Here is a 23,017-nt window from a genome sequence, read left to right as displayed (position 1 = left end):
TGGTTAAATATAAGCCAGCAGTCCAATTCTACGTCTTCAAAATCAATATTGATGCTGTTCTTTTGGCCTCTTCCTCAAGCTTATAAATCAAAAGGGAGACTTGGTTTTCGTTTGTTTTTAACAAGCAGAGATTCTTCAATTAGTCTCACTCTCAAGTCTCTCCCAGAGAAAGAGAAAAAGAGTGTCTGTTGCTTGTAGGAGTTTGCTTGGAATGATGATGACTGGTAGGTTTTGGGAAAAGAAAAAAGAAAAAGGGGAACAAGATAGAAAGTTAAAGCCCCATACAACTGTCCATAGGCTGGTATCTTCATTGATTGTTTACATCATCACAAACCTATAGTACAGACTGTTTATATCCCTGCAGCTTGTAGATCTCATAAACCTTTGATTTTTCTAGACTCTGCATAAGGAGACCATTGGAATATGCCCATTAAGACTTTTAACTTCCAAATAGCCATAAGTTGAACGATCATCAGAAATTCCCCTATAAATAAGAAGCAAATTGTTACCATAAGAAAAAGGCCATTAACAACTTCAAAATCTAGCTTCAGTTACACTCTTTGCAGCTTGCAGCAATGTTAAAGGTTGTGTGAAATACTGAAATGGCAATAACCGAATGTAGCATTTAGATTTATTTGTCTAGCTTTTTTTCTGTGACATTAAAGAAGCAAGTTTGGGTTCATGACAACCGAACACTTGCTTCCGTTTTCAACATCCATTTTGGCTGTGTTGTGTATGCGCAAGGGGATGTGCTTATCTTGCAAGAAACCACGAGAAGGAAAACCCCTTTTTTTTTGTCTGCTTTGGTAAGTCATTTTCCATGGCAACCGAACACGTTGCAGCAAAGGGCTTCATATGTTGCATTGGGAAAAATTTATTGTCAATTAATTAGGAGCTGAAAAATTGATCGTGAAGCCTACCCTTGAAGTAGCTAGATTGAACCAAGGGGTTAGCCCGCCTAAGAGATGGGAAGAGATCCCTATTGGCCAGCACAATGCCATAGCTAGATTGAATCGAGGAACTGGACAAGTATTCATTATATTATAAGGGCTTCATTAGGGGAAACCATTTTTGAGATCTGGGATCTTCCGGTAAGAGGGAATGGGGTGATTCACTTTGAAAGCAAAGATTGGCAAAACTAGAGCGCTCTCATTTCATCTGTGCAAGCATGCCGTCCTGAGCAATCTTACTTTTGATTGCTGAAGAAGTTGGCCAGGAATGGGACTGTTGATTATGTAAATTGTGATAGTTCTGTAGAATAACACTAACACACGGCGTCCTTTCTTTCTCTTACTCCATTTTTTGCCTTATCGTTTTCTTTTTTCCCCTTTATTCTCTTCTACTAAACTACAAAAAAAAAAAAAAAACAACTATTTTCCTTCCACTTCTTTTCTTTTTTTCTCTTTTCCTCCTACCAAACAAGAGAATTGTTGAATGGGAAAACCAACATTATCCTAACATAATGTTGAGAGAGAGAGGGAGAGAGAGAGCAGTAGTTGAGTAAGCTTACATTCCAATGATGTGTGAAGTAGAGATGTTCCTCCAAATAACAAGTAATATACACAAACGCAACTGTTCTCAGATTTACATGCTAGTTGGTTTCCTCCAAAAAAAAAACCCCAACTCAAACACGGTCAACAGCTTTAGCTATCAGGCTATCAATAGAATTTAGCATGAGAGAGCACGGAGAGAGAGGGGACTACATGTCCCAAAGCATCACAGCGGTTTGTAATACACTGTCTGGTTGATAAGCTCTTTTCTATACTTTAGCTCAGTTCTGTAACCTCCAACCTAGGATGAGGATGATGATCGACCAGAAGATTCGCCCAAAGAGACAGAAGCCAGCGAAGAAGCCCAAACACGGGCACTCTTTGCACCTTGATGAAAATTCCTGGTCTTGCATAGCCTCAGTTTGGTCCAAACTCTCCTCACGTCGACCATGTGAAGGGCTCGTACAAACAATTGACTTGTCTCACCAAATATTTCCAAGTTCAAGTGCGGAGCATATGAAACCCAGAAAGCTTTCAGACGAGATAAAACTTCTGGGAATATGGATAAAAGTACTCTCAAACAGAGAAACAGCACCGCAAATGCTAAGTACGGCTCCCGCTTTACTATGTCCATTAGGGATGACTCATTCCATGACTGTATTATATATCTATTGTAGTTCCCTGATACAACCTGCTTGTTTTCAGCAACATTTTGAACTGGTTCAAATCCTGAAATGCAGGCACTCATGTTAAGAAACATGTAATTATGTTACTCACAAACTAGGCTTAGTTATATGGAGCGACAAATCTGTTATGCTTGAACCTTGCAGGGAACCTTTTTTCTGTAAGTCAAAGAACTTTTGCAGCTAGAGATCTTACTTGACATTGTCAGTGCCCAGGATTTCATTCCGTTAAGAAGGCAAAAGCAGCAGAATACATATCTTTGACAGACGAAAGCAATTACCTGTTATTTTTTCATAAAATTGCATGATTGACGGGAGATCTTTCGGACCACGATATCGTACACTTGACGTCTGGTTCACAACTAAAATTGATGGCAAGCTATGAATTCCATACCTTGAAAATAAACTGTGATACAACACAGATCAAATGTATGAGTTATGAAATTTGACACTCAGTAGATTTAATGGGGATGCAAAAGAACAGTTTACTTGAATGATAATTCTTTATCATGTACTTAAAATTACAAAGCAGCGTCACCTTAAAGGAGATTCTTTATAAAAGGAGAACCAATTCTTGTATCAGTTAGGGACTCATTATTTAAGCAGCACAAAAGAAGCATCACACAGCACAATTATCATATTCAGTCTTTTCCTTGAGTAGAGGCATGACCATCTCATGTTCCATCACAGACAGGATAAAGCAACAGCAAAATTTGCAATCCATAAGAAACTACTTCAAAAACATGAACTGCCATTAGCAGACTAATTAATTCAATTGAATATGCACACACACTCGCATGCACAATTTTTTCGTAAGGAAGCCTTCAAGCACATTTTGGTCATGGTGCACCAAACCAATACCACTAAAATTAACTTGAATAAAAGGACGCAATCATAAAAATGACCAAGTAATTGCATGTTTATAAGTCATGGCAAACACTATAAGCAGCCAATCTAATAGTTAAAATTCTTTCTCCTCATAACATTTATCCAAGAATACATTCACATTGAGTTGGACAGTCTTTGTAGTCAAGAACATATAAATAACAGCACTAAATGCAATTCAATAATTTATGCACAAAGACTAACACTGAAAGAAAGATAACTAGCTACACACCTTGGCCAAGCTGAAGATTGTTCAACCATCAGATGCTCAAATTGAGGAAACATAGAACTTAGAATGTCAAATTTTGGGTGCAAACTGCATGAAAAAGGGCACCAGGAAGCATAAAAGAGAACAGCAGTGTAACCATTCCTCTGTTTGGAAGCCAAAGCTCTGTCCAGGAAGTTTCCATTCACCTACAAACAAAAATTGGAAACTCACATAAAATATTATGAGAGTATTCGTATCTAAGAAAGCAGAAGTCCCGCAAATTATAAATCCTGGAAACATGGCACACTGATATAAGCTAATTCACAGGAAAGATGGCAAATCTAGAAGCCTTAAATTTGATGATTAGATGAGCCTCAGCCAGGAACTGGATGAGCCCTAGTTATATATGTAACATTTGAAAATAAAAGTTGATGGTCAAGATAATAGTATCATTTAACAACATTCTACAGAACTCATGGAAAAGCAAACATTGCCCTAAACTTTACACTTTGTTTGAAATGAAGGGTAGAAAGGAAAAGGGAAGGGAATGGATGGGGAGTTGTATCCTATCCCTGGTTTGACTTCTGAATTTATGCCCACATCAACAACCTTTAGTGAATCTTAGTCTCATGATATCAGTCCTCTTTAAAATGCACAGAGTTTTGTGTAAATAAATGAAGTTTTAAGGAGTAACTTTTGTTTTCAAATGATACTAATTTTTGCAATAGTTAAAAGGAAGTTTTCCTTTCAATACTTCAGTTGCACAGAGAATGTAGGTAAGTATGGCATCATAAGCCACACAAACATACAACCAAGCACTTCAAGTTAAGAAACAAAATGCTTCGAATAGGTGCATACATTGATCAAATAACTAAACACTGGTTGCATCATATAAGAAGGTTTAACTTAAGAAACTTGGATAGATACATGCTTGCATGAGCACTCATTTTCATGGATATTATTATCCTTGATCAGGAGAAGGGCATTGAGTGCCTATATCTCCGATATACCCATTTAGGGTAATAATATTTCACTTTTCTTTTCCCTTTGGGCATCATATATCCTAAAAAGGTACTCATATAAGAAACATTTTTTGCTTAATTTCCTCCTATTAGGTTTTGAAGGGGCAAAAATATGATAAATATATTGTGATTTGAGCTACAAACATTAGGGATTTATATAGCAGTCAAGTCATGGTGTAGTGGTCGCTTTTTCACAATAATGATGCCCTCCAAAGCCACTATTCACCACGATGGAGGTGTTAGAGGCGATTCACACTCATAGCAGCATAATGGGAAATAGCAGCAATAATGGGCTGCTATATCCACTATCAACTTCTGTTGTGCTTGAGAAATAGGTTTTTTTTTTTTCTTTTTTTTATCCAAAGGCAAATCCATACCCAAAATAGAGAAAAAAAAACCATCTAAACAATCAAACTCCAACAACTTTATGCTTCAAATAAGGTAAAAGTAACTATCTATCTTAAAATAAGAGTTTTCATGGTTACAATTATTATTTACTTTATTTTGGGGTGAGTTGTGCATGGTACAAAAATTCACAACCACAATGCACATGACTACTGCTATCTCATCCATTATATCTGCAACTTCAATCAACGTGAAGCAACCGAAAACGTGCCACAACTGCAATCTAAATCCCTAACAGACATCAATACGTATCTCTTCTAAAACCAGCATTTGGAGACCAAAGAAGCCTGATTTACAAAAAAGTGACATAAATAAGGACGGATTAATCTGTTTTTAAGGGATACTTGTGATTCCTCCACCTAATGGTATGGTAGAGGCCTACCTTGACTTAAGAGTATAAAGGTAACAGTTTATGATAGTTCCTTCTCCAAGGGGCCTACTAGACAATGCCTTTGAAAATTTATCAAAATCTCTGCTAACACAAAAACTCTAGAAACTTGATTACGGAAGATAATCTGATAAAAAAATGCAAATGAGTTTGTATTCCAACCGATACTCAAAACTAGTCACCACAAAGATAATTGGTAGCAAAAATAAAGGTATGTTCTCCCCATACTGAATGACTCAAAGGAACAATATTTTCAATGGTTCAAGCAACAACCACGTTGAAAAATAATACCCATAAGGTACAAAGTTATAAAATTATGAAATTTTGTCATGCATACTTTCTTCCAATCCATAACAACTCAATGTATTTTTGTTAATTTTAAGGTAGTACCTAAGTAACCCATTATAAATTATGACGTGCATCATACTTACACATTAGTGCAACACAAAACCTTCCTTTAGGAGCATGTAAACTGTAGACTTTGGGGGGCTCGAAGGTGTTGTGTAATGCATGGTAGCAAGCAAATGAAGAAAAATTTTTAACAGTTTATGCAGAAAGATGGGCTTTTAAATGCTAAGAAAAGGATGACCATAAATTTATGTTATAATATGGATAAAATATCGTGCAAGATATGCCTGAAAGGAAAGTTTCTTTACATGACAAACAGCATAAAAAAAAATTCTACGGTAGACGATGGTGCTAGAACGTGTTTATGATGGGGACAAGTATTAAGTTGCAATATTTCTGCTCATTTGTGCCTAGAAGAGAGTAGGAGATCAAAAATTTACATTCCCAGTCATGAAGCCATATAGATTGTTTTCCATCCACAATCTCATCAACGGTGATGCTACCACAGAGCTACAAGTATGTCAGTTAAGTGAACACATTTAATAATTCATATCTTCAATTAAATCTTTACAAAACAGATAACATATTTTGCTAATCCAGCTTATATTCCAGCTGAAGTGCATAAGGCTAAGAATCATAGAATATAAGACTTAACTTGCGTCTCTTAACAGTTTTTCACATAGCTCCCACTTCAGCATACACTACCCCCGTTTTCAGCTAAATCAGATAACAGAGTTCAGAAAAAATTCTATTGTTGCCTAATTAACGCAAAACTACCTCCATCATGCTCACCTAAAAGATTGTTCATAAAAACATCCTAGAACCTCATCATCCGTAACTGGATTTTAATTTCCCTAGTAGCGTTAAATACTTGGTGCTCTTGCTTTTATGTACATAATAATAATTCAATTCAAAATCTTCTAGAAGAAAAGAAAGCATAATCAAAGTCAATAACCAAGACTAATAACTATTTGAAAACGACTAATATTATAGAATAAATGCCTAACAAAATTTGCAACTTCTCTTCTTCTTCTTCTTCTTCTTTCAATATTTTTAAATTAAATTATGCCATAAGAACCCAATTCCCCAAATATTCAAAAAGTCAACCATAAACCTTTATTCTGATTCTTCAAAATTTTACAACCAGGAGAAATCCATAATAAAACCCTAATATTTCATCCAAAAAACTCAAAATTTCCTAGAAGAATTTCCTTCATTTTACAAAATTAACAAAATCAGAAATACCGACAATCCAAAATCAACCAAAAAAAAGTAAAAATAAAAACCTTCAAATCGAAAAATTAAACCGAACTCCAGGAGTCCATTTCTCCTAAATCAATTAACAAATCCATATAAAAACAAGAAATAAAACTTCCACCAAAATTAAGCTAACAAAACGTACCTTGAGAGGGGGAATTGGAGAGATCGAGGGAGAGCATTGAAAGTGAAGACTTTTAATGAACACATCAGCTTCATGAGAGCAAATAGAAGAACCCAAAACGCAGCGTAATGAATAAAGGGCTGTGATATAGAAGAACAGAAGAAGTGAAGAAGAGGAAGAACCCATTTTGGATTTGATTTATAAAACCCAAAAAAAGAAAAAAAAAGAGAAAATTCACAACAACAACAACAACAACAAGAAGCAGAAGAAATGGGCAAAATTGAAACCCAGAAAAATTTAAAAAAAAATTGAAAATTTTTATCAATCAAGGCCTGGAAATAGGGAGGGGGAAGTTGGTGGGTGTGGGCTATTCTTTGCAGTGGGTAATCTAATCCCTGGCTGGCCTGGTTGGCTGTTAATTTTATTTTTTTAAAAAAAAAGAAGAAAAAAAAGAGAGTCTAAAATATCGTGCTGCTTTTTTGGGGAAGTGTTTGGTGGGAGGTGTTTTGGAATTTAAGATTTCAACTGTTGAAAGCTTCTTTATATTCCATGAATTGATAATGGTGGGTTGAGAGCTGTGCCTCGTGCGTGTATGTGTATATAAGACGATTTGCTTAGTTTGGTTCGGTAACTAAAAAATAAAAAGAATTAAAAAAAAAAAGAGAGAGGGCGGTTGGTTTAATTGGGTTCGGTTCGGTTTCTTTCTTTTATACTTCTAGAACTTTTGTTTTGTTTTGTTGTTATATTTATCCGACAATTTTAGGCTTATCTTAAATACTAATAAAAGTATATACATATATATATGTATATATATATATATATTATATTTATGAAGTTGTTATTCATGAGTATCTTCATAATTGAAATGTTGTTGAATAAAATAATATTATTTTATATTAAACATATATATTTTTATTTAAAAATGATATATTGGTATTTTATATTTAAACATTTTAGGAATATAATAATAGCAAATTATGCATAAACTTTAATGGGGAGATACTAGTTTTTGTTGGAATTTATCGGGTTTTAAAAGGAATCTTTAATGGCATGTTTTGTGCCACTTATTTCACAACTTATAAGTAAAAACTTCTTTAGATTATTTATCATAAGAATTGAATTCTTATTTTATAAACTATTTCAAAATTGCACACACACTTTTAATTTCAAATTTTGAGTTATTTTATATGGTAAAGAAAAAGATGAAAATACCCTCTTTTTTAATTTTTAGTGATAATTTTAAACACATTCATTAATTCTGGAAATAGAAATTTCGTCCAAAAATATAAACATAGTTAATAAAAAATAATAAATTAACTAAAATTTTTTTTCTTTTTTCTCTTAAATAATGTAGCTTACCAGCAACGCTCTCATTTGCAGACTAAACCCCCCACTACAAGTGCTCTCCAAGGAAAAGAGTACTGATCACGTACTCCCTAAAAAAGGGGAGCACTGATCTAGTGCTCCGAGGAGAGGGGAGCACGAGATCTGTGCTCGCCAATGAAAAGAGCATTGATTGATGCTCCTCACGAGAGGGGAGCACCAGATCTAATGCTCCCTCTGATGCTCCCTCCCTCTCGATCGATGCTCCCTTTCCTTGGGAGCACCAGATTGGTGCTTTTTCCTTTGAGGAGCACCAATGCTCCCTTCCATTAGGAGAAACAGATAGTTGCTCTTTGAAATTTTTTTTACAAAAATAAAAATTTATATAATAATAATTTTTTAAATTAATAAAAAATAAAATTATTATTTTAATATTATCATATTATTAAATAAACAGAAATACTAATGATTGTGTTTGTTTAACAGAAATTTTTTTAAATAGAGTGTTTATTTTAAAAATTAATAAATCTGTTTTGAATTATAATTAAAAGTTCAAAGATGAAGATATTTTATCTTAAAAAAATATTTGAGTGATTTTTATTAGTCAAGTAAAATATTTTCATTGAATTGGGTTTTTCAATTAAAAGATAATATAACAACTTAAAGTAACGTTTAATTGATATTTTATTATTATATTTTAAAAAAATAAAAACAAATAAAAAAATATAAAACACAACAAATATTATGTGGGGTTGCAAATTTTCACTCAAACTTAATTTATTTAAAGTATAAAGTTATTTATTTCAATTAAATTGAGAAATTCAACCTTCACTTCTTCTGTTTTTTTTAATATGTAGAAAAATGTCAAAAGATAAAAAAAAAAAAAGAAACAATGACTTTTGACAAGCCTATCAAGTACCATAAAATAGGGTTTTTTTCCCTAAAATTATGACAAATTAATTATATATATTATAATTTATTTAAATTCACGATAAATTTATTTATTTTAATCCATGTCTACTTCCTAGCATAAACCTATCCGGATCAGGTTGCGAAACAGCCAACCGACTTGTCAAATACGACGCAAATAGAAAAGGAAAAAGGCCAACCCGCTACTCACCGTTTCACCTCTTTCCTTGCCCTTTCCCAAACTCCACTGATTGACCCCTGAAGAAAAGAAAAAGCCGAGTGAAAAGAGAGAAAGAAACGTTAGGGCTTCTGCAAAAAGAGGGAAGAAAGAATCGAAAAATGGAAATTTCGGAGAAAAAGGAAGCAGAGATCAATAACAGCAGCAAAGATTCGAACAATAATAGTAACATTAAAGTCGAATTTACGGATTCTGATACCAATAATATGAATAAAGAAGCTGAAGAACGCCAAGCTCGTGAACTCAAAGCCGGTTTGCATCCTCTCAAGGTATTTTTATTTTTCTTTACTTTTTTATTTTTTTTGTTGTTTTGATTTAATTTTGTGTGTGTGTGTGTGTGGATAGATCTGTTTAGAATTTCAAAATTTTGATTTTGAAATGGTTAGGTTTATTGGCGGATTATAGCCTTACATTATAAAGATATGTTCTTTTATTAGTCTTTTTGTTTTCGGAAATATATTTCAGTTTGGCTAAAAAGATTGTTCTCATTATCAATTTTCGCGTATTCCAATGGAAATGATGATTTTTTTTTCTTTTAGCTGATAACTTTTGGATTGATTTACTCGATTGAGCCACTTGGCCATGTAATGAAAGTGTGAAAGAATTTCTATGATAGAAAACTGTGGTTCTTTTTCTAATTTCTGTTTAGTATGTAGAGGTATTTTTGAGGCTTTTAGTTGGTGATTTGAATTTGTTTTATCGTATCGCCAAAGATTCTGCACTTTGTAAATTTTAAGTTCATCATTTTAGTTGCAAAAGTGCATGCTTTCACTTAGAAGTGGCAAATAAGTAGCTAAGATATCGTCATCATGAGGCCTATATCTATGCTAATGCTTAGTTACCAGGATTCACTTTATAACTTACGAATTTCATATTGGATTAGGTAATCGCCATTGTGATCAAAATATGAAAAGACTCCGTGCAAAAAGATGAAGCTATACCTTGAAATGAACTTTTTGTGGTATAGATAGCCTACTACCTTAGTTAGAACAACAATAAATTTCTGTACATTTTGTGGAGGTCCTGATTAACTTAGAATTCAAAATGAATTTGCTTTAAATAAAGTGAAACGAAATTATCCTCACTATGCCACCTTTTTATCTTGGTGGAGTTGCAGTTTTACATTCCATGAACCAAATTAATCTGTGTTCCATGTAACTTAGATCTGCTAGTTGCATAATGTTGACATATGTCTTGGCTTTTCATTTTTCTGGTCCAACTTGGATAGCTTGTTAAATAATTAATTGATTACTTAGCAGTGCCTAATTTTGTTCTCACATTCCTTTGAACAGCACAAATATGTGTTCTGGTACACTCGTCGGACACCTGGAGTTCGAACCCAAACAGCCTATGAGGACAATATAAAGAAAATTGTGGATTTCAGTACAGTAAGTTCTATTTATAAGAGCATAAAGCTAAATGTGATTGATTGTAAATCCTGACCTTGGTATAAGTTTTTCTTTTTTCCCATTGGATCAAAAATCGATCTACTGATCTGGGTTTTAACTTCTAAGCATAATGTGTATACAGGTTGAAGGTTTTTGGGTCTGTTACTGCCACTTGGCCCGTCCTTCTACTTTGCCAAGTCCAACAGATTTGCATTTATTCAAGGAGGGAATCCGTCCCTTATGGGAGGTAATTATTGAAGGCCTGACCTTCAAACTGTGTGTACCAATAACAGTCAGCATAAAATTGTATAATAGCTGTCAAATCTTGAATATTTTATTTAAGATGATGCCTATGTGTTTTGTCATAAAATTTGGTATATCTCAGGACTCTGCTAACTGCAATGGTGGCAAATGGATAATTCGTTTCAAAAAGGTTGTCTCAGGTCGCTTTTGGGAAGATTTGGTATGAAAGAATACATGCAGTTATAACTGCATATGCTAATTTTCCTGTCTGATATTCTTATTTGGTTTTGTTGTGTGAGCAAGTTCACAAATCTCTTTTATATCAGCATTTCTGCAATGGTTTCTAATCAGAGCTTTTCAATTCTAATCTTATTGATGGGAACTGCTCCTACTTTGAAACAAATACTTTATTTTTCACCTGTTCCATAACTTAATGATAATTTTCATGTTTTATTTTTTTGAACTTTGTTAATCTATTTCATTGAAGTATAGTGGTACCATTGTTGAGGATGGATGTGCAGAATGTTAATCCTCATTTGTCTCATTCCTAGCAAATACTTTGTTTGGAGTTCCACTAACAGTAGAATTCCTTGGCTACTGTGATTAAGCTATGAGAGATAGAAACCGGAAAATTATTGACTCTACAATTTTCACCTCTCTGCTGCCTCCATGTGGCTATTATTCTTTGTTGAAATCTACAAATGGGTATGAGTTGATAGGTACATGTACCTCTGGTGATGTACATTGGGCCCCACTACCTAAGGAAAATTTTTGTCCCTAGCTATTTAATGCCTGAAAATACCTATTCCCAATGCATATGATGATCATGTACATTTTTGTTTTCTTAGAGCAGCAAGAAGTTGATCCTATTTGTGACTCACCGACCTTTGATCTGAAAACTCCTAGTTTCTTGTCACGTGAAAAGGTTCCACAAATGTGGTTCAATTTTCGTCACAGGAAGCATATTTTTACCCTCTTTTTGTCTTTTATTAATTAGCATTTTTGTTTTCTTATGTTTGAGGTATAGCCTAAATGTTAACCACACTGCTCTGTTACAGAGGCTTCCCAGGTTAAATCCCAGGTTAAATCCCCTTGTCCTGAACTATAAAATAAGCAAGTTAAATAAAGCTCAGGATTTCTTATTTGCTAATTTGCTTCTGTATGCAGTACTGTGTATTGCAAAATTGTGGACCCTCATAAAATTTATCATTCTGTTTGTGGCCTGTGTGAGATGTACTAATTACTGTGATTGGTTGTCTGAAAAGGTGCCTTGTGTTGGGTACCAGATGATGGGCATTTAATATTAGTCTGCATGTGCTTGCAGGTTCTTGCCTTGGTGGGTGATCAACTTGATTATGGTGATAATATTTGTGGTGCAGTACTGAGCATTCGCTTCAATGAGGATATATTGAGTGTATGGAATCGCAATGCATCTGACCATCAGGTTAGCAATTAAAAGTCACCAATTTTCCCATATGTTTCTCTGCCTTTCTGTCTCTGCATAATTTTCTGACCATGTTTTGTTTATACCAGGCTGTTATGGCCCTAAGAGATTCAATTAAACGGCACTTAAAGCTTCCCCACGGCTATGTTATGGAATACAAGCCCCATGATGCTTCTTTGCGTGACAACTCATCGTATCGAAACGCATGGTTGAGAGGGTAGAAGTATCTGGTATACTTTAACGAAAACAACCGGATGCAAAGATTGCAGATGTTATGTTTAACGAGTCTGCTTCTTCTGAGTTCCTTCACTAATCCTGTATTTTGGCATGAGAACCATGTTGAATGTCACGGTTGTGAGAATCCTTTAAATTGAACTCTAAGACGATGGCATCTAGACTGCGGTCAGATGTTGGTTTTATAGATGAAATATTCCTTAACCCTTGGTTTCAATCTTTGTTTGTAGAAGCGCCTCTTTGTGTTTCTTCTAAATTCTGATTTAGGATCACAGTTTTAGAAATGAGTCAATCATAGCGATTTTAATGGTAGAATTTTGTTGAGTTTAATGTCCATGCTGTGAATAATAAGAGCCATTTGGCCAACGTCATATAACAAGGAATATAGGAAAAGATAGAGCTACCTAGGAAATGATGAATGAAAAGGAAAAACAAGACCCCTAATATCGCCACAATTTCAAAGCTGGAACCATGAATTCTCTAGTAGAAAGTAGCTAACACAGGATGGAGAAAAGAGGTTCTCTCTCTTTGCGCACGTGCAAAAACACAAACACGAATGTGTATATGCTTACACGGACACATAATATATACAACTTCGATGATCAATTCCCAACGTATGTATGCATAGACAGACACATTATATATACAATCTCGATGATCAATTCTCCTAATAAGCTTGCTTGTAGATGGGTTTGAAATAAGGCTGGTCCGTCGGAGGATTATAATTACAGGATCGAGCATACAATATTGTAAAGGTTGGAAATCCATCTACCTCAATCCTAAGAGGAATGCCTCCTTAGGAGTTGCTCCGACGACGCTACACTGTTGCAGTCTCCATGTTTGACAATCAGACACCAAGCCTCTCTATGTCTATACCAACCTGTAAAGTATTGTAACGGTTGTCCACATTATTCCTCACTTTCTGCTTTAGTTCACACCAACTTGTAAAGTATTGCAATGCTTGTCCACCTACTTTCTCACTTACCACTCTGATCTACACCAACTTGTAGGTATTTTTTGTTTTAATTTATTGATTTCATAATTTTATCCTCATAAAAGGTATCTTACAAGTTAAAGATGGTGTGAATCCTTAAATACCTAATCTCATTTGATTACATAGTTTAGGAATCATGACGTCTTGTTAGGACCATAACATTTTCCTTAATGTCTAATTAATGGTTTTCCATTGAAATTGTGACATTCTCCCAAATATGAGATTGATGGCTGCATAATTAATGGTTTTCCATTCAAATAATAAAATTTGAATTCATCTTTTCTCAATTAAAAAAAATAAATCACTTATCAAATTGTTATAAATTTAATATTTAATCGATGATGATAGCGAAATATTATAAATATCTTTAAAGGCAATGGTTGTGATTTATCTTTTAAGAAAGTAATGAGCTTGAGTGATGAACATCTAATCAAAGCACATGTTCGACCAAATTCATGAGTACTATAAGAATATGTATTCTACATTATCCTCATTATTAGCAGCCGGTTCCTTTCCAATTTCCATGCATTAGTCTTCCTCATTGAAAGCATCAGTCCGCATCTTTCTTGACCTGTCTACACTAGTTGAGAGAGCTAGCTGCGAGGCATGGCAAAAGATGATTATGTTCCACTCTTCGAAACAAGGCCGTTTAAGGGACGGATCCTTTTCAGGCTGTTCGCAGCTTCCATCTTTGTGGGCATCTGCTTCATTTGTATCTACAGAGTAAGGTTTCTCCCGGAGGAAGGAAAAGTTGAGAGATGGACTTGGATTGGGTTGTTTCTTGCTGAGCTATGGTTCAGTTTTTATTGGTTTCTCACCGCAGTTTGTAGATGGGACTCTGTCTACCGTCTTCCTTACAAAGACAGGCTCTCTCAAAGGTATCTCGAACATATATCTTAAGCTATTCTAACAAGAAAAAGGAGCAAATTTAAGAAAAAAATAATAAATCGAAAGAATAAAGTTTATTTCGTTTCTGATAACTGCGTGTGTTTAATCATATCAGACTGTATTTTTTTATATACTTTGTTTTAATCTCTAACAATATAACAGATTCGATAAAGAACTACCTGGCGTAGATATATTTGTATGCACGGCGGATCCACTGATAGAGCCACCGAGCCTGGTGATCAACACAGTGTTATCAGTGATGGCTTATGATTATCCGCCAGAGAAGTTAAGCATCTATCTATCAGACGATGGAGGGTCAGACTTAACGTTTTATGCCATGTTAGAGGCTGCAACTTTCTCGAAGCAGTGGCTGCCCTTTTGCAAGAAGTTCAAAGTAGAACCAAGGTCGGCCGAGGCTTACTTCAGGACGGCTTTTGAGCCGCGAGAAGATCCTGTCAAGGCCAGAGAGTGGCTTTCAGTAAAGGTAATTTAATTGGTTCACCTTTCTCACATCAACCACTGTTAAATGTTTGTCGTTTTGTGCAATTATTGATGCATTGTTTCCATCTAAATTGGACTTCCTCCAAGAGTCCACTAATTTATTAGGATTTTATGTACCAAAATACTATTTTTATTATTTATTATATTAATTGACAACTTTAAAATTCCTATATATTATCAAATTAAAAAAAATTAAAATTCTTGATATAAAGTCCTTTAAAAACAAAGTTTTTGTCTTACTCTCTAGTAAAAGTCAAAGGGATAAAAATATCTTGGGTTTAAAACTACTATTTGCAATTTAATAATTAATCATTGACGTTTGAGTTTTATTCATTTGATCTTCGGGTTCTATCAAACAAAACCAACAGAGACCCCTAAGTTTATTAATTTGTTCTTTTCTCGTTATTATTATTAATTATTTTGTTTCCAAGCACAAAAAGTAGTCTTTGTTTGACCTTAAGTATGTGTAAAACCGTGGCTGTCTGATGTTAATTCGTCCCAAAAAAATGGGGTGAGATTGAGAGATAAACTTGTTTTTTGTTTATTGTTTTACCGAAAAGAATTGGGTACATAGAAAGATAACAATGCATATACTTTTTTTGGAAAATACTTTATTCCAATCACAAGAATATGATTTATTTTTTAAAAAAATCACATCAAAGAGGAATTGATTTTATTAAAATTTTTATTTGAAAATCTCTCTTGTGCGCGCGTGCGCCCACACACACACACATATATATATATATATATTAAAGAAAAAAATGATTACTAAACCAAATTATTCCCAGGCCTAATATTTAAAAAAGTTTTTGAATTATTAATAAAAATTTAAATAAATTTTTATTCTTTTATTATGTTCAATCAAGCTCTTTATTTTTATTTCAAGCCTAATAAGCTCTTATCATTAATGGTTGATAAATTGTTTTTGATCAAAATGTCATTTATCATTTTATACGAGTGAAAATTTTACATGAATACATTAATATGTTACATCATCATCCATATTATAACATGTCACCTGTTATGTAATTAGTCAACTATTACTTGTAAAAATTTATTTAATTCCAAATAAAATATAAAAACTTGATTCAATGTAATAAAAAAATAAAAATTTATTTAAATTTTCTTAATTAATTTTTAATTATAATGATTTGTTATTTTATAGCAGAGCTAAATTTTTTACTTTCTCACCTTACTTTTGCACATTTTTATTACTATCATTTTTTTTCTGTTCTTATCCAGATTCTAGGTATCACTATATCACTGTTACTATTGTTAAGGGTGTATATTATTTGCTCCAGCAGTTATATGTAAAAGGTGTGGATTTTTTTCTTAATCATGCAGAAACTATACGAGGACATGAAAATGAGGATTGAAACCACCACAAAGTTGAACCGAATTCCTGAAGACATTCGTAAACAACACAAAGGATTTCGCGAATGGGACTTTGTTTCAAGCAAACATGATCATCAAACCATTCTTCAAGTAATTAATTAAGCTTCTACAACTTGGTAATATACTTGAGCTTAGTTAGTTAATGGTGTTTTAATTAATTTCTTAGATCCTCATTGATGGGAGAGACCCCAATGCGGTTGATGTTGAAGGAAGGCCTCTGCCAACTCTTGTGTATTTGGCACGAGAGAAGAGACCCCAATTTCACCACCATTTTAAAGCTGGAGCCATGAATGCTCTTGTAAGTACCATTATAGCTAATTGTTTTCCTTTTTGTATGCCATTGAAACCTTTTCTTACAGTAGATAAATATATAGATCAGGGTATCATCAAGGATAAGTAATGGTCCAATCATTCTCAATGTGGATTGTGATATGTACTCGAATAATTCAGAATCGATCAAAAATTCTTTATGCTTTTTCATGGATGAAGAGAAGGGAGATGAGTTTGCCTACGTACAGTATCCTCAGAATTTTGAAAATCTCACCAAAAATGAATTGTATGGTGGTTCTTACCGAGTAATACAAAAGGTAATCAAGCATAACATAAATGTTTTACTCTAATTAATGTACTGCAAGCCGGTGATTGATCTAATAAGGAAGATTCTGATGATTTTTGTTTTCCTTCGATCTGTCTGTGATGGGTTATCAACAATCAAGTTGGAGTTTCCAGGACTTGACGCAAATGGAGGACCATGCTATATTGGCTCTGGATGCTTTCACCGCAGAGAGGCTCTTTGTGGGAAGAAATATGACAAAGACTGTAAGGTTGATTGGAAGAGACTACATGAGAGAAAGGTTAAAGAAAGTGCAAGCGTCCTAGAAGAAACATGTAAAGTTCTGGCAAGCTGTACCTTTGAACAGAACACACAATGGGGAAAAGAGGTTCGTAAAGCTCGTTCTCACCTACCTAAACATATGTACAAATAAGCACGTGCATGCACACAAACAGACAACTTTCCATAATAATAATGATATGAATATTTGGTTGCAGATGGGATTAACATATGGCTGCCCTGTGGAGGATGTAATTACAGGATTGACTATACAATGTAGAGGTTGGAAATCTATATACTTAATTCCTCAAAGAGAAGATTTCTTGGGAGTTTCTCCAACAACATTATTGCAGATGTTAATACAACATAAGAGATGGTCGGAAGGTCACTTACAAATATTCCTGTCAAGGTACTGCTCCCTGTTGTACGGACATAAAAAGATTCCTCTAAAACTTCGACTTGCATATTGTCCTTACAACTTGTGGGGCGCAAACTGCTTGGCAACGTTGTACTACGTTGCTGTGCCATGCCTTTGTCTGCTTAGAGCCATCTCATTGTTTCCTAAGGTATGAATCTCCTCACTGACAAACTTGCTCTTTGTGGGACTATTTTAGAAACAGCAGGCTGATGATTTGGAATCAATGTCACAATCAAATCTTTAAAACAAAAATATTTTCAAGTGAATAACCAAATCCTTTTTCACAATCAGACATCAAGCCTCTGGGTGCTTCCATTTGCATATGTTGCCTTTGCACACCGCGCATATAGCCTTGGAGAATTCCTATGGTGCGGAGGCACATTCCAAGGTTGGTGTAACGATCAAAGGATGTGGATGTTCAAAAGAACAACTTCCTACTTCTTTGGCTTCTTCGACACCATCTTGAAGCTATTAGGGTATTCAAAGGCAGCCTTTGTCATCACGGCCAAGATAGCTGACGATGAAGTCTTGAAAAGATATGAGCAAGAGCTGATAGAGTTCGGTGCTACTTCACCAATGTTTGATATTTTAGCAACACTTGCAATGCTCAATCTGTTCAGCAGCTTGGGGGCAATCAAGAAGGTCATCTTGGAAGCTGATCACTCCAAGGTTTTGGACCTATATGGGTTGCAGATTCTCCTCTGTTTGCTTTTGGTTACTATCAACTTCCCTGTATACCAGGCACTCTTTTTCCGAAAGGACAATGGTAGAATGCCCAGTTCGGTAACTTACAAGTCCATCGTTTTTGCCTTGCTGGTCTGTACACTAGCCATGTATTAAATCACTACGCCAATGAAAAAAAGATAAAAGGGTACTTATTAGTTCCGTTTTCCTTTCCAGAATAAGGTGTATTCTGAACTGAAATAATATATTGTTCTGTTTCATGTCTAAGGGTATGTTAAAATAAATGAATTTCACAATTTTTTTTAATTTCATTTTGATGTTATTGGTCTCACTATCAGGAAAACATTTCTGTATCATTTTGTTTTTCCAATTCGTATGAAAATTGAAATGATTTTGTAAAACAAAGAGAAAGTCTTATTTTTATCAAATAAAGCATTCCATGGTGTTTTTAAGGTAAAAATCATTTCTAAATTAAGGAATTCTATTTCTATTTTAGTTTGTAAGGGAAGCGAGATTCAAATCCATACTTTTTAAACAAAGAGATTATATATTAATTAATAAGTCAAATGCTTGGGTGCTCGCCATAATCTGCTTAAGCTATTAAATATGTAACATGTTACATATTACATATTAAATTATCATATTTTCAATATTTTCATTAGTAAAAGAATTTCTTTGGCTAAACCTATTAAATAATTAGTTAATCATTCTACTAAATTATTTTAGTTGTTTCATCATCTTCATCCAAATTATTTATCCCATATGACAATAAATTAGTGTGAAATTTGAGCGTGAGATGGGTGAATTAATGAATTCATAATTGAGATAATCCAATTTGCACTAATAAATTAGTCATGTCATGTTTGGATAAATAGTTGAAATAAAAGTATTAAGATAAATAGTATTTGATGATAACTCTACTACTTTTGACTGAGAAAAAAAAATATTCGATGATTTTTTTATAATTTTTTTAACCAACTATTGCACTTTTAATTTATTTCTTGTAAATTCTAATTAAGCCATCACAACTTAAATAATTAATCAGTCAATGATATTCAAGCCATTTTGGTGATAGAATTAGGATAAGCTTGGAATATTAGGCGCATACATCATAGTGGCAAAACCTTTTAGCCCCAGATTTCATCGTAGCATTAAAATAATAGGATGTGTAATTAAGTTTTGATTAATTATATAAATAATCACAGGAAAGGACAGTACTAGTAGGCAGTGCCGTAGTGCATTTGGGTTTCTGAATATCCTGCAATTAATTAAGACTTAATCTGGAAAAACTAATTAATTAATGCAATTTTTTTTAAAGATTGTAGTGCTGCCACCCAATAAAAATATGATATTATGATCGTATGCATTTTAATTAATGATGATTGGATTAGAAAAATGGGGAGATGGAATCTAACCATCTGTTTTCTTTTTAAGATATTTTATATCTCTTGTAAAAGAGTAGATCTTGCCATATAAATATTTAAAAAAATTACAATTTGTATTCTTATAATAGTTTTATATTTTTTTTAAATAACAGATGCTTTCGACCACCTTTGAAAAAAATACTTTCCATGAAATTTTCCATTAAAATTCCAATAAAAATGAATTTTTTCTTAATATGTGCTTAGGTCTCGTAAGAAAGCGAAATATTAAAGGATAGGACCAAACCAAGGCTGTGTCATTTAAATAATGATGTCTACAACTTATTTAGGCTACCCCATGAGTATGATTTTGAATCGACCTCTCACTTTTTAAATTGCTAGTTCAAATAGACAAGTTCTCGAGTTTCCTTCTTGCTTTGAGACTTTTCTAAAAAATTTCTTTAATTAGAGTAAATTGAATTTATTGGTAAAAAAAAGTAAATTGAATCCGTCTTTATTAAAATTTTTATGAAATTTTCATATGTACTTTTGATTAATTTTTTTATTGTAACCTGAAATTATAGTTTAATCTTTCAAATGAATCGATATTATGTTTTTTTTTGTCTATTTATATGTTTAGAATATTATAATTGAAATTAATTTATAAAATTTTTATAAAAATAAAACAAACCCATGGTTCTTTAATATCAAAAATTAAAAATGACCATGAAAAATATGTATGAAGATGAAAGACAATAAATCAATAAATAGTAAACCGAAAGACGTTGCTCTCATGTCAGCCACTTTTAGTGCTATATAGACTTTTATATGGTACGATTCATCACATTCACCATCCACACTAGTTGAGAGAGCTGGCAGGGAGGCATGGCAAAGGATGATTATGTTCCACTCTTCGAAACAAGGCCGGTTATGGGACGGATCCTTTTCAGGCTGTTTGCAGCTTCCATCTTTGTGGGCATCTGCTTCATTTGTATCTACAGAGTAAGGTTTCTCCCAGAGGAAGGAAAAGTTGAGAGATGGACTTGGATTGGGTTGTTTCTTGCTGAGCTATGGTTCAGTTTTTATTGGTTTCTCACCACAGTCTGTAGATGGAACTCTGTCTACCGGTTTCCTTACAAAGACAGGCTCTCTCAAAGGTATCTCATACATCTAGAAGCTATTTTAACAAAAAAACTAGTTAATTCAAGAAAAATTGAATAAAGTTCATTACGTATTTTATAATTGTGCGTGTTTAATTTTATCTGAGTATATTTTTTATCTGAGTATATTTATAATAGAGGCTTCCCAGGTAAAATCCCCTTGCCCTGAACTATAAAATAAGCAAGTTAAATAAAGCTTAGGATTTCTTATTTGCTAATTTGCTTCTGTATGCAGTACTGTGTACTGCAAAATTGTGGACCCTCATAAAATTTATCTTTCTGTTTGTGGCCTGTGTGAGATGTACTAATTACTCTGTGATTGTTTGTCTGAAAAGGTGCCTTGTGTTGGGTACCAGATGATGGGCATTTGATATTAGTCTGCATGTGCTTGAAGGTTCTTGCCTTGGTGGTTGATCAACTTGATTATGGTGATAATATTTGTGGTGCGGTACTGAGCATTCGCTTCAATGAGGATATATTGAGTGTATGGAATCGTAATGTATCTGACCATCAGGTTAGCAATTAACAGTCACCAATTTTCCCATTTGTTTTTCTGCCTTTCTGTCTCTGCATAATTTTCTGACCATGCTTTTTTTATACCAGGCTGTTATGGCCCTAAGAGATTCAATTAAACGGCACTTAAAGCTTCCCCACAGCTATGTTATGGAATACAAGCCCCATGATGCTTCTTTGCGTGACAACTCATCGTATCGAAAAGCATGGTTGAGAGGGTAGAAGTATCTGGTATACTTTAACGAAAACAACCAGATGCAAAGATTGCAGATGTTATGTTTAACGACTCTGCTTCTTCTGAGTTCCTTCACTAATCCTGTATTTTGGCATTAGAACTATGTTGAATGTCACGATTGTGAGAATCCTTTAAATTGAACTCTAAGACGATGGCATCTAGACTGTGGTCAGATGTTGGTTTTATAGATGAAATATTCCTTAACCCTTGGTTTCAATCTTTGTTTGTAGAAGCGCTTCTTTGTGTTTCTTCTAAATTCTGATTTAGGATCACAGTTTTAGAAATGAGTCAATCAAAGCGATTTTAATGGTAGAATTTTGTTGAGTTTAATGTCCATGGTGTGAATAATAAGAGCCATTTGGCCAACATCATATAACAAGGAATATAGGAAAAGATAGAGCTACCTAGGAAATGATGAATGAATAGGAAAAACAAGACCCCTAACATCGCCACAATTTCAAAGCTGGAGCCATGAATTCTCTAGTAGAAAGTAACACTTGTAGCTAACACAGGATGGAGAAAAAAGGTTCTCTCTCTTTGCGCACGTGCAAACACACAAACACGAATGTGTACAGAGACATATTATATGTACAACTTCGATGATCAATTCCCAACGTATGTATGCATACACAGACACATTATACATACAATCTCGATGACCAATTCTCCTAATAAGCTTGCTTGTAGATGGGTTTGAAATACGGCTGGCCCGTTGGATGATTATAATTACAGGATCGAGCATACAATATTGTAAAGGTTGGAAATCCATCTACCTCAATCCTAAGAGGAAAGCCTTCTCAGGAGTTGCTCCGACGACACTAGACTGTTGCAGTCTCCATCTTCGACAATCAGACACCAAGCCTCTCTAAGTCTATACTAACCTGTAAAGTATTGTAATGACTCTCCACATGCTTCCTCACTTTCTGCTCTGGTTCACACCAACCAGTAAAGTATTGTAATGGTTGTCCAAATTCTTCCTCACTTTCTGCTTTGATCCATACCAACTTATAAAGTATTGTAATGGTTGTCTATATTCTTCCTCACTTTCCATTCTGATCTACATCAACTTATAAAGTATTATTTGTTTTGATTTATTGATCTCATGATTTTATCCTATAAAAAGCATCTTACAGGTTAAAGATGATGTGAACCCTTAAATACCTAATCTCATTTTATTACATAGTTTAGGATTCATGGTTTCTTATTGGGACCATAACATCCTCTTTAATGTCTTATTAATGGTTTTCCGTTGAGATTGTGACATTCTTCCAAATATGAGATTAATGGCTCCCGTTGAGACGGTGATATCTTGGATGCTCATTACATATGTTGCGCTTGCACATTGTGCATACAGCCATGGAAAATTCTTATGGACCGGAGGCACGTTCCAAGGTTATACAACAATCAAATGATGTGGATGTTCAAACGAACAACTTCCTACTTATTC

The 23,017-nt window shown here is 34.0% G+C and overlaps 3 protein-coding genes and 2 long non-coding RNA genes across 6 annotated transcripts; 3 read left to right on the top strand and 2 right to left on the bottom strand.

The window, feature by feature from the left end:
• Window positions 1–1,496: 1,496 nt before the first annotated feature.
• LOC18599865 (5'-adenylylsulfate reductase-like 5) lies at window positions 1,497–7,081 on the bottom strand. 2 transcript variants are annotated; one of them, XM_018121991.2, is made up of 5 exons: window positions 6,832–7,056; window positions 5,870–5,939; window positions 3,291–3,472; window positions 2,455–2,579; window positions 1,497–2,219 (listed from the first exon to the last, which is right to left on the bottom strand). In XM_018121991.2, the coding sequence occupies exons 1-5, from the start codon at window positions 6,903–6,905 to the stop codon at window positions 1,792–1,794; spliced, it is 879 nt and encodes a 292-aa protein (XP_017977480.2). In that variant the 5' UTR covers window positions 6,906–7,056; the 3' UTR covers window positions 1,497–1,791. The 2 variants fall into 2 exon arrangements, with proteins under 2 accessions (XP_017977480.2, XP_007030092.3); XM_007030030.3 differs by lacking the exon at window positions 5,870–5,939 and having other exon boundaries at window positions 6,832–7,081.
• A 2,132-nt stretch (window positions 7,082–9,213) lies between these two features.
• NCBP (Putative cap-binding protein) lies at window positions 9,214–12,793 on the top strand. The gene is made up of 6 exons (XM_007030027.3): window positions 9,214–9,549; window positions 10,573–10,668; window positions 10,811–10,915; window positions 11,054–11,131; window positions 12,236–12,355; window positions 12,445–12,793. Exons 1-6 carry the CDS (start codon window positions 9,382–9,384, stop codon window positions 12,574–12,576), a joined length of 699 nt encoding a protein of 232 aa, XP_007030089.3. The 5' UTR covers window positions 9,214–9,381; the 3' UTR covers window positions 12,577–12,793.
• A 1,230-nt stretch (window positions 12,794–14,023) lies between these two features.
• Window positions 14,024–14,789, bottom strand: LOC148762952 (uncharacterized). The gene is made up of 2 exons (XR_016026262.1): window positions 14,651–14,789; window positions 14,024–14,484 (listed from the first exon to the last, which is right to left on the bottom strand). It is a non-coding gene; the product is annotated as an uncharacterized LOC148762952 (long non-coding RNA).
• On the top strand, window positions 14,190–18,568 carry LOC148762951 (cellulose synthase-like protein E1). The gene is made up of 8 exons (XM_088806244.1): window positions 14,190–14,461; window positions 14,634–14,955; window positions 16,317–16,457; window positions 16,534–16,665; window positions 16,742–16,954; window positions 17,084–17,308; window positions 17,418–17,765; window positions 17,909–18,568. Exons 1-8 carry the CDS (start codon window positions 14,190–14,192, stop codon window positions 18,455–18,457), a joined length of 2,202 nt encoding a protein of 733 aa, XP_088662370.1. The 3' UTR covers window positions 18,458–18,568.
• A 2,610-nt stretch (window positions 18,569–21,178) lies between these two features.
• LOC148762950 (uncharacterized) lies at window positions 21,179–21,787 on the top strand. Its single transcript, XR_016026264.1, has 2 exons — window positions 21,179–21,336; window positions 21,426–21,787. It is a non-coding gene; the product is annotated as an uncharacterized LOC148762950 (long non-coding RNA).
• Window positions 21,788–23,017: the final 1,230 nt, after the last annotated feature.

The sequence above is a fragment of the Theobroma cacao genome, chromosome 5, assembly GCF_053813885.1.
Source record: "Theobroma cacao isolate CCN51 chromosome 5, ASM5381388v1, whole genome shotgun sequence".
Lineage (NCBI taxonomy): Eukaryota > Viridiplantae > Streptophyta > Magnoliopsida > Malvales > Malvaceae > Theobroma > Theobroma cacao.
This window is presented reverse-complemented; position numbering and strand designations above follow the sequence as displayed.